Source organism: Chiloscyllium punctatum, chromosome 12 (assembly GCF_047496795.1).
Source record: "Chiloscyllium punctatum isolate Juve2018m chromosome 12, sChiPun1.3, whole genome shotgun sequence".
Lineage (NCBI taxonomy): Eukaryota > Metazoa > Chordata > Chondrichthyes > Orectolobiformes > Hemiscylliidae > Chiloscyllium > Chiloscyllium punctatum.
Genome location: NC_092750.1, coordinates 24,904,801 through 24,917,262, shown reverse-complemented (window position 1 = coordinate 24,917,262; position 12,462 = coordinate 24,904,801). Strand labels below are relative to the sequence as shown.

The 12,462-nt window shown below is 42.1% G+C and overlaps 1 protein-coding gene across 1 annotated transcript in view; it reads right to left on the bottom strand.

Moving 5' to 3' along the window:
- Nucleotides 1-1,024: 1,024 nt before the first annotated feature.
- LOC140483711 (uncharacterized) overlaps nucleotides 1,025-12,462 on the bottom strand; it is a 144,143-nt gene continuing 132,705 nt past the window's right edge. The window contains exon 11 of the mRNA XM_072582159.1: nucleotides 1,025-1,409. Within this exon, the coding sequence (XP_072438260.1) occupies nucleotides 1,329-1,409 (81 nt within the window). The 3' untranslated portion in view covers nucleotides 1,025-1,328. The remainder of the gene's footprint in view (nucleotides 1,410-12,462) is intronic.

Here is a 12,462-nt window from a genome sequence, read left to right as displayed (position 1 = left end):
AAAAAAAAAATTTGGACTGCCAGGTAGGCCCTTTCTAGTTAGTGGTCCTGTTTTTGGGGAATGAAACCTCTGCTTCTGATGGCCAAATGGCCTGATGCCAGGAGGCTGCCTCCATTTGGTTGGTGATGGTAGAGTGGTGCTCTGACAACAAAAAAAAGTGCTGGAAAGTGTGCAGAAATCTTCCCTAATTTGGACCTTAACCACCTTAAATGGCCATCTGCTGTGATATAATGGACAGCCAAACCATTCCTAACCTGTTCTAGGGAAAAAGGCTCGTGGCTACAAGAATGCTTTGAGCGACACCCTGAGTATTTTCCTGGTCTCTCCACCTGTAATGCAAACAGGAAAATAATCTAGTCCATTAACTTACTCCACAGATGCTGCCACACCTGAGTAATTCCAGCATTTTCTGTTTTTATACAGAAGTTATATCTGCTATTCTTTCTGCTTATAAATCCCCAGTAGCATTCATTGATCCTAGTGTATACAAGCTAACAGAAAAATATCCTAACGCATTGGGATATTATTATTGGAAAGTCTTGGAATCAGGATTTCACCTTTAAATGAGGAAAGACCGATGGCATCCATTAGCTGCCTGGTTGCCATAGATTCCAGCTGAAAATGTGTTGCTGGAAAAGCGCAGCAGGTCAGGCAGCATCCAAGGAGCAGGAGAATCGACGTTTCGGGCATGAGCCCTTCTTCAGGAAATGTCAGGCTCATGCCTGAAACATCGATTCTCCTGCTCCTTGGATGCTGCCTGACCTACTGCGCTTTTCCAGCAACACATTTTCAGCTCTGATCTCCAGCATCTGGAGTCCTCACTTTCTCCTGCCATAGATTCCAGTTGGGGAATGCTCAAAATGACTGATGCTGTTGCATTGCCTGGCTTTCTGGTCAGTAGTCAAGACCATTGCTCCCCCTACAAAGTTCAGCCCTTTATTTTCAACCAATGTAAATAATTAAAACACATCTGATGCAATTGACACATTTTAGTTGCAAACTTCAATATCATAATTTTATTTAAATGTATAAAATATTAATACATATGGGTCTATTTCTGTATGAAATAAAACAATTTATTGCATTGGAGATACTCTCTCACAGAGGGCATGAGTACATAAAAAGTACAAAAACAATAGCATACTGAAACAGTCAGGGCAGATATACCCAGGCAACATTAACTCAAGGAGGACCAACTAGTTAACAATGCTTTGATTAGTGACTTGTGTGAATTAATGTCTATTAAGCATATCTGTCAAAAAAGCTGATTAATCTTTCAATTCCACTGGTGTTTCACTCCTGTTTTCAAACATTAGATCTTACTGTAATCATGACGTCTGTTGCTTGTCAAGATATTCCCGCAGCTTGTCTTCTGTTAATGTAAGTCGCTGTTCAAGAATCGTCACTGTCTGAAGAGTAAAATTAAAAAGTGCTGTTCATTGGAGATAAAGGGGAGTGCAGCCTTTTTCACGTGACAGCATTAGGGCTTGTGATACTGGGTTTGTCGTACATAAGCAATGAGTTGAACAGCCCCAGATAACATATGAAACAAAAGAACTTCCAGGACAAGAGAAATCACAAATAAAATTATACATGAATCTTATGGTCTCACATAAGCATATCATCTTTCTTGTCACAATATCATTGATGGTTGCATCAGTAACAGAATTTGTATGTTTAGCTTTTGTTCATACCATCCATACACAAGAAAAAAAGATGAAAAACTTCTCTGTACGTCCCACTTTCTTTTTACTGTCGCCTCCAATATAACATTGGCTAGGCTGACAATAGTTTTGCTGCTCTTTTACTGCTTGCAATTCAGATACACAACTCTAAACTTTAAAATCTGACATCTGTTATAGTGAGGTTCTACTAAATGGATCACAGTAAAGCAGTTTCCTTGATATTCCCTTTGGGTTGGGGCCCATATAGGACAAAAACATTCAGATCACAGTATATAACAGGCTTCAATTTCCTCACAACAATGTTGTAACCATGATTTCACACCACTCTAACGACAATAATATTCCAAGGATCAATTAATTTGTAAGAAACAAAGTCTTTGGAGCTTTCATATTACAAATGTCATAAAATAAATGCTTCCATTGTTGAACTGATACATAATTAATTTAAATGATTAATTGAAGAAAAGTATAACGTTGGACCATTAATATCTAAACTAAAAGTGGTTCCACCTGAATCATACATCACAATGGTTTAAAATCCCCGCTTGGAAAAAGCAGGAACTTAAAGCAGAAGGAGACAAGGTGTTCAAAAGCCTTTGAAGAATACGATATGAATCTTTCAATGAGGTACAAAGGAAATTACATTGAATAGAATCTCACACACCCAAATTCACTAATAAACATTTAAAATAACCCATTTCTTCAACTGAGCATTTAATTGTTCTCCCTTACTTTCGTTTTAGCAGAACAAGACAGAATGGAAGGTATACCAGCTGGCAATAGTTAGGTGGTCATCAGTAATATTGGTTGAACAAGTAAATGCATTTTTGATCTGAAATTGCTGCAATGGATTTGATGTAAACAATGTTGGTCTGATCTTTATGCTCATCACTGACATTGCACAATATTTGTGCTGCAAATTACACTTGCCAAAAACATGGTACAGTACTGATACGCAAAAATAAAATTTCACACTTGGGGCAGACAAGATTATATTTAGAAAAGCCTCTGAGGAAGAGTCACTGGGCCCGAAACATAAACTTTGCTTTCTCTCTACAGATGCTGCCAGACTTGCTGAGTTTCTCCAGCAATTTCTTTTTGTTTAAGATTATATTGAACTGATAAATGCACAGCAATATATAAACCCTGAACAGCTAAGAGATTTTCAAAACTATGCTGGAAGATGATGGGAAGCAGATGAACTCTTATGAGTACATCCGCTTGTTAGAATACCTTGTAGTTACATTGTTTACAAATCAATTAATGTACTTCTACTTTTAAGTCTATTACTAATTCATTCCCTGAGCAAAAACTAAACAGAAAACAGGACATCGTTTAAAACACTCTTCACAAGGAATATTAGCAGCTCTGATTTCAGAAACACAGCAATAAAATAAATGGAAGGAGTTACCGGCTTCTGAGCATCCAATACTTAAACATAAGACATTGTTTCTGCAGTTATGTTCAGAGGTAATGGCAGCTCAACAGAAATATTATTGCAAAGGATTCTGCTGTTGGAGGCACTGAGTCATTTTAACTATGTTGAGACCATAAGAACATAAGAAAGCAGGAAATGAAATAGGCCATCTAACATAGTGAGCAGGCTTCCACCTCAGCTCCATTTTCTGGCCTTAACACCATATGCCTAAATTTTGTGTGTGTGCAAAAATAGTAACCAATCTATGCTTCAGTGCAGCACTGAAGAAGTACCATGCTTCCAGCAAACTACTTCATAAATGCAACATTAAACAAAGGCAAATACTGCACGGTATTATTTGAAGGATATTGCATTGATGATTTCAGAATCAGGAAGACAAGTAATAATGATATTGTTGATAGCTTGCCATACACAAACTGGTCACCAAATTTCAGTGTGTAACAGAAGGGGGCAGGGGTATAGCAGTAATATCACTGAACTTGTAACCTGGAGTCTCATGCTAACCTGCTGGTAACATGTGTTCAAACCCCACTGTTGCACAAGAACACAGAACATAAAAAAGTACAGCACAGTATAGGCCCTTTGGCCCTCGATATTGTGCCGAGGGTTAATCCTATTCTAAAATAAAATAGCCTAACCTATGCTCCCCTCCATGTGCATGTCCAGCAGTCGCTTAGATGTCCCTAGTGACTCTGCTTCCACTACTGCTGGCAACGCATTCCATGCGCTCACAACTCTCTTGTGTAAAGAACTTACCTCTGACATCTCCTCTATACCTTCCTCCTAACACCTTAAAGCCAGACAATCCTGCCCTGGGGAAAAGTCTCTGACTATCGACTCTATCCATGCCTCTCATTACCTTGTACACCTTGATCAGATCACCTCTCTTCCTCCTTCTCTCCAGAGAGGGATGTCTGAGCTCAGTCAACCTCTCCTCGTAAGACAAGCCCTCCAGTTCTGGCAGCATCCTGGTAAACTTCCTCTGCACCCTCTCCAAAGCCTCGACATCTTTCCTAGAATAGAGCGACCAGAACTGCACACAGTATTCCAAGTGTGGTCTCACCAGGGACTTGTAGAGCTGCAGCAAAGTGTCACAGCTCTTAAACTCGATCCCCTTGTTAATGAAAGCCAAAAAACCATATGCTTTCTTAACAAACCTATCCACTTGGCTGGTGGCTTTGAGGGATCTATGCACTTGAACACCAAGATCTTGCTGCTCCTCCACACTGCCAAGAATCCTGTTTTTAATCCTATATTCAGTATTCAAGTTAAACCTTCCAAAATGCATCACTTTGCATTTATCCAGGTTGAACTCCATCTGCCATTTCTCAGCCCAGCTCTGCATACTGTCAATGTCGCGCTGCAGCCTGCAATTGCCCTTGATACTATCAGCGGCACCTCCGTTTGTGTCATTGGCAAATTTACTAACCCATCCCTCAACCTCCTCATCCAAGTCATTTATAAAAACTACAAAAAGCAGAGGCCCAAGGACAGAGCCCTGCAGGATGCCACTCACCACTTTCCATCTACAACCACTCTCTGCCTTTGGTCAGCCAACCAATTCTGAATCCACACAGCCAAATCTCCCTGCATCCCATATCTCCTGGCTTTATGAATGGGCCTACCATGGGAAGCCTTATCAAATGCCTTGCTGAAGTCCATGTACCCCACATCCACTGCTCAACCTTTGTCAAACTATCTCGTCACCTCTTCAAAGAATGCAATAAGACTTGTGAGGCATGACCTGCCCCTCACAAAGCTATGCTGACTGCCTTTCATCATACTTTGCTTTTCTAAATAGTCATAACTCCTATCCCTCAGAATTCTTTCCAAAACCTTGCTGACCACAGGCATAAGACTGACTTGTCTGTAATTACCAGGGATTTCCCCATTCACCTTCTTGAAAAGGGGAACAACATTCACTTTCCTCCGATCCTCCGGTATGACTCCCATGGAGAGTGAAGAAGCAAAGATCTTCGCCAGTGGCTTAGCAACCTCCTTTCTCGCTTCCCAGTGCAACCTCGGATAAATCTGGTCTGGCCCTGGGGTCTTATCAATCTTAATATTTGCCAAAATTTCCAGTACATCAACTTCATCAAACTTGATGTGTTCAAGCTTGTTTCCCCATTCCTCAGTGTTCTCATTCACAACAAGGTCCCTTTCCTTCGTGAAACCCGAAGCAAAAAACTCAATTAGTGCTTCCCCTATCTGCTCAGACTCCACACACAAGTTCCCTACGTTATCCCTGATCAGCCCGACCTTCTCCCTGATCATTCTCTTACTCCTCACGTATGAGTAAAATGCCTTTGGGTTCTCCCTATTCTTTCCTGGCAAATCTTTTTTGTGCCCTCTACTGAGTCCATTTTTGAGCTCCTTCCTAGCAAGCCTGTAATCCATAGTTCCCTCTTCCTTTTGACAAGAAACTCCTTTATTCTCGTCATCCAAGGCTCTTACCTGTCTCAGAAGAACAAATCTTTACATAATTCGCAACAACTGCTCCTTAAACTGTCTCCACATGTCTGCTGTGCCCTTTCTGTGAAATAATTGCTCCCAATCTGTACATCCCAAATCCTTTTCCCCAATTAAATATTTTCCCATGGTAACTGCTCCTGTCCCTCTCCATGGCTACAGTAAATGTGAGGCAGTTGTGGTCACTATCACCAAAGTGTTCTTCCACCGCGAGATCTGACACTTGTCCTGGCTCATTGCCGTACACCAAATCCAAAATGGCCTCTCCCCTAGTCGGCCTGTCTACACACGGAGTACGAAAACCCTCCTGAACACACCTGACAAAAATGGCTCCATCGAAACCAGCTGCACTAAGGAGATTCCAATCAATATTGGGAAAGTTGAAGTCATCCATCGCAACAACCCTGCTACGTCTGCACTTTTCCAAAACCTGCTGGCCCATGAGTTCTTCAATCTCCCTACTGTATTAGAGGTTCTTTAGAAGACCCCCAGTGAGGTGACTGCTCTCTTGCTGTTCCTAATTTTCACCCTTAATGACTCAGTAGACAAACCTACCTCGACAACCTTCATTTCTGTAGCTGTGATGCACTGATTAGCAATGCTACACCCCCTCTTCTTTTCCGGCCTCCCTGTTCTTTTTAAATGTTGCAAACCCTGGAACATTTAGCAACCATTCCTGCACTTGTGAAACCCACATCTCTGTTATGGCCACAACATCATAGTCCCAAGTACTGAGCCATGCTCTAAGATTGTCACTCTTATTTCTGACACTCCTTGTGTTAAAGCAGACACAGTTTAACTAATCCCTTTGTTCTATTACACGAAAAACCTTCCCGATAAATTCACTACATCCAATCCCTGCCTCATCTTCAACCAACCACCCACCAACCACCCACCGCCGCCCCCCCCCCCCCCCCCTCTCCTCCATCAGATGTGTAGCTCTAGGTTCCCACCCCCCTGCCAAACCTCCTGAACCACTCAAGCAAATCTCCCACCCAGGCATTTGTGCCCCTCCACTTCTGGTGCAACCCATCCTTCATGTACAGGTTCCACCTTCCCCAGAAAGCATACCAATGGTCTAAATATCTGAAACCTTCCTTCCTGCACCAGCTGCATAGCCACATATTCAGCTGCACTCCCTGACTATTCCTCACTTCACTGTCTCATGGCACTGGTAGCAAACCTGAGAACACTACTCTACTCGTTCTGCTCTTCAGCTTCCATCTTAGCCGATGTAGTCACTTTTCAGATCTTAAATCCCTTTCCTGGCTATGTCGTTGGTGCCAATATGTACCAAAATTTCTGGCTGTTCACCCTCCCCCTTCAAAAATATTGTAAACCTTGGCACCTAGGAGGCAACATACCTTCTGGGAGTCCCATTCCTAACCACAAAATTAAGATCGCACCCACTTAAAAAACAATCACTTACCTTCCCAGCAGGCTCCACTTCTTCCACTCTCTGCTCCCACCGCCCAATGGCATCCATGCAACCACTGTAAATTGTTCTAAAAGATTCTGTTTCATTAATGCCTATTAGGGAAGGAGATCTAGCATTCCTTCCTCATCTGGCCTAGATATGACTCCGAACCAATATGCCTTTGGGCAATAAAATGCTGACCTCAACTGTGATAGCCCGATCCCATGAATGAATTTTAAAACAAAAATAAGCAATTTAGTTTTAAAAGTAATTATTTGTCAGAAACTGCTTTGGAAGGCTTGAAATAAGCTAATTCATTTTCTTTTATACACAGCAAAATGAATAGTTTAATGTTAGCTCCACTATTAAAAGCCAACAGAACAGTTTTACACTCACTTTCCTATATGCGTACTACTAGCCACTGGCAATTAGAAACAAAACTACCAATAACTTAAAGATTACCCTGGTTTTGCAGACATAGTTGTTTTAACTCAATTTCAGCAGAATTGTCTCCACATCACCAGGACTGTGAGGAACTATTATAAATAGTATTAGCTGCACTGAAATAACTTGATAGAACTTAAGACTAATGTAATCTTAATTAAGGTATCTAAGTGAAAGATTGCAGACAGAATATTAAATATTATTTAGAGCATAGCTATTAAAGTAATTCCAGAGATGTATCTTCTGTTCAAAGTGACATACTGCACATAAAACTATATGCAAAAATTTAAATTGTTTTTAAAGTTCAAGATATTCTCCTGAACCCAATATGTTCATCTTTTTAAAGTACTACCAATCAAGAAACCTTATATATCTGATCCAACCAGCTATGCCTTTTGCCTTATGGTCTTGCTGTTAATCACGAATGACCCAGATTAGCCAGGGGAACTATTTTACAAATCTTTGAAAGTGTGACAGAAACCCAAGAGAACCAGACTGCTAGGTCAGAGGGCAATAGTCTAAAGCAAATGGTTGAGAGTATGGAATGTCAATAAATTGTCCAATATGCCTGGAAGCCTTCTTTTCTGTTAGACTTGCGCTATTTACCACATGCCACAAGAGAAACACAGCAGTTTAGAAACCTACTTCCTCCAGCAATATAAACCATATGTCTTCTCTCTCAGGTAGACAAAATGGTAGCTTTCAAGTCAAATATTAGAAACACATGGCATTAAATGAATTCCTCAGAGTTTACAAAACATTTTGAAAAAGGATATGGATATTTGATTTCAGAAAGATTTTTCTTGTTTCAATCAGGAGAACAGCCTCTGAAAACAGATTCTGTATCAGGCAGGAGCACATTACTGCAGATGCTGGAATCTGTACTGAAAACAAATGCTGGCGATCACAATGGGTCAGGCAGCATCCATGGAGAAAGCAAGCCAATGTTCTGAGTGTAGATGACTCTTCATCTGATGGACAGTCTCTAGAATCAAAACGTTAGCTTCCTCTCTCTCCATGGATGCTGTCTGACCTGGTATGACCTCCAGCATTTGTTGTTTTCTGTATCCAGACATCCTGTTTGACAGATACCTTTATAGATAACATTACGTGCTTTTTGAAAATATCACAAAAATATGTAAAAATTATAATATACAGATCGTTCTGCAATAACATGTTTTGCTAACACAAATTCACTGTAACACAATTGATGAAATGGAGACATTTTCTTAAGCGCAAACTTTTAAAACATGTGTTCACTGTAATGCAATTTGCAGTGCCAACACTTTAAGCACTGTTTGTAAAATGCAATTTTTTGACAGTGTGGGATTGCACAAGAATGCAACCATTGCATTATAGAATAACTACCTGTACAATGAGAATAATCCCCTTCCATCCATGCATCAACGAATCATTCCCCTCTGTCCACACATCAACTAGTCATCTCCCCTCCCCCCCCGTCCACGCATCAATGAAGCCTTAATTTAACCCCGCCTCCGACCACGCATCAACGAATTCAATACACATTGTGATGTTGAACATTTCTTCTGCCACCTCCACGTCCGAGCTTACTTTTCTCATCAAGACTCCCGCCCACCCTCCGAGGACCCTTTCGCCCACCTCCAACACACCCCATCCACCTGGACACTACGTGCCAGTCTATTACCTGCCCTCGACCTCTTTATTTCCAACTATCACGGAGACACTGACCGCCTCAACCTGTCCACCTCCTCCCCCATTCCAACCTCTCTCCCTCGCAATGCGCAGTCCTCGACTCCTGCCGCTCCAACCCCGACATCACCAACACATTCCGCCCCGACCTTAAATTCACTTGGACTATATCTGACAACTCCCTCCCCTTCCTGAACCTCTCCATCAACAATAACTAACTCAACATTGACATTTTTAACAAACCCACTGACTCCCACAGCTACCTTCTGCAAAAATGCTATCTCATATTCCTAATTCCTTCACCTTCACCGTATCTGCACCCAGGAGGACCAGTTCCACCACAGAACACACCAGATGGCCTCCTTATTTAAAGACTGTAATTTCTCCTCCCACATGGTTGAAGATGCCCTCCGATGCATCTCATCCACATCCTGCCCCACTGCCCTCGAACCCCACCCCTCCAACCGTAAGAAAGACAGAACCCCCTGGTCCTCACATTCCATCCCACCAACCTCCACATAAATCGCATCATCTGCTGACGTTTCCACCACCTACAAATATCCCACCAGGGGTATATTTCCCTCCCCACCCTATCCATTTTCCACAAAGACCGTCCCCTCCGCGACTACCTGGTCAAGTCCACACACCCCCAACAATTGCAAAACCTGCACCCACTCCTCCCCCCTCACCTCTGTCCAAGGCCCCAAAAGGGTCTTCCATATCCATCACAGTTTCACCTGCACTTCCACACGTTATTTATTGTATCCGTTGCTCCCGACGCAGTCCCCTCTACACTGGGGACACCAGATGCCTACTTGCAGAGCGCTTCAGAGATCATCTCCAGAACACCTGCACCAATCAATCCTGCCACCCCACGGCCGAACATTTCAAATCCTCCTCCAACTCTGCCGAGGACATGCAGGTCATGGGCCTCCTCCACCGCCACTACACCTGGAGGAAGAACGCCTTATCTTCTGCCTAGGAACCCTTCAACCCCATGGCATCTACGTGGACGTCACCAGTTTCCTCATTTCTCCTCCCCCCACCTTACCCCAGTTCCAACCTTCCAGCTCAGCACCGACCCCATGACCTGTCCCACCTGTCAATCTTGCTTCCCACCTATCCACTCCACCCTTCTCTCCAACCTATCACCTATCACCTTTACCCCCTCCATTCACCTACTGCACTCTCAGCTACCTTCTCCCCAATCCCAGTCCCAGTCCCAGTCCCATCCCCCTCCCATTCATCTCTCCACCCCCGAGGCTCCCAGCCTCATTCCTGAAATGTAGACATTCCTGCTCCTCAGATGCTGCCTGACCTGCTGTGCTTTTACAGCACAACTCTAATCTTACCTGTACAATGGCCTAGATTTTCAAGACTGGACAAAAAAAAGACACTTGAATCTACAGGAATCCTTTCTGCTTGCAGGCCAGCAGCCATCTTACCCAAAGCACATCAAACTAATCCAGGAAGACAGGAGCAGAGAGGGTCAAGTGTGGAAACTACATGTTTTTCGAGTAATAAAGGCCATATTCTGTGATTTAAAGGTCCCCTGTCACCACTTTGAAAGCTCTAGAGAGTAAGTGTGCAGTGCAGTGTAGGGATAGGGTGGCAGGTAGGACAAATCCAATTGGGATGGGTGGTGGAAGTTCTAACTTGAAGCAGGGGATGTTTGCAGAAGATTCTAGACTCCTAAGGAAATTTCAACTTCTGGGCAATTCCTGCAGAGTCAGTTGCATTTGGTCTTCTGGAAAGGTCTGACATGCAACTTCCATCTGCACAGCTGCTCTGACTATCTTTCTATTAGAAACTTTTGGCCAATAGATTTTTGAAAGTTTTGAGCTGAGTCAGAAATAATAAATTTTGACATGAATCATCAATCTTAGTAAGAGAATAAGACACATTGGGATATTATACGTTACAGCAATGTGTTTCTTTAAACTTCTGAATTGTATATATTCAGTAATTAGACTTAATTTAAAGCCAGTTCATTTTATCGACTGTCTTTTTTTTCTAAAAAATTGTAAGAGCAATTTAAATTATGGAAACCGGTGTAAAATCCTGAAATTCAGTACACTACTAGTGTGATTTTAAGTTTTAAAACATCCTGAACTGAGGACATTGCTGCTTAATTTGCAGTTGACACCAAGATAGATCGAGGGATAGGTAGTATTGAAGAGCTGGGGAAGCTGCAGGAGAACTTGGACAAACTAGGATTGTGGGCAAAGAAGTGGAAGATGGAATACAATGTGGGAAAGTGCAAGGTTTGCATTTTGATAGCAAGAATAGAGGCGTAGACTATTTTCTAAATGGGGAAAAGCTTCGTAAGTCTGACGTACAAAGGGACTTAGGAGACCATGTTCAGGATTTTCTTAAGGTTAGCATGCAGGTTTAGTTGGCAGTCGGGAAGGCACATGCAATGTGAGCATTCATTTTAAGAGGATTAGAGCAGGGACGCATTGCTGAAGATGTAGAAGGATTTGGGTCAGACTGTATTCGGAATACGTGTGATTTTGGGCCCCCTACCTAAAGATGGATATGCTGGCCTTTGAGGAGTTCAACAGGAGGCTTAAAACAATGATCCTGGGATGAAGGGACTATCATATGAGGAGCAGTTGAGGACTCTTGGTCTGTACTCTAAGGAGTTTATAAAGATGAAGAGGGATCTGATTGTAACTTACTGAATACTGAGAAGGACTGCCTCAGAATGAAGGGTGACCCTTTCGAATTGAGGAGAAATTTCTTCAGCCACAGAATGGTGAATCTGTGGAATTAATTGCTGCAGAAGACTGTGGAAGCCAAGTCATTGACTGTATTTAAGACACAGAAAAACTAAATTCTTGATTAGTAAGGGGTTCAAGGTTACCAGAAGGCAGGAGAGTGGGGTTGAGAAACATATCAGCCACAATTGAATGGCGGAGCAGACCCATGGACCGAATGGCCTAAATCTGCTTCTATGTCTTATGGTCATTCATTGCAAATCGGGCAAAATTAATTCGTAACTACATAGCGACATTTGTGGATATGTCCTTCACAACACACTTACTGTTTATTGTTAATGAAAAGAAGTTAGAGTCTAATATAAAGAATGAAATAGCAGAGCATTTAGAAATATCTAATATGTTCAAGCAGAATCAGAAGTGGCTTCAAGAAAGGGAAATCATGCCTGACTAATTTATTAGAATGAGTTTCCAGAAAAGTGGTAGAGATTGGTACAATTACAACATTTAAAAGGCCTCTGGATTAGTTGATAAATACCAAATGTTTAAGAGGGATATGGGCCAAATGCTGGCAAACGTGACAAAATTAATTTAGGATATCTGGTGGGCATGGACGAG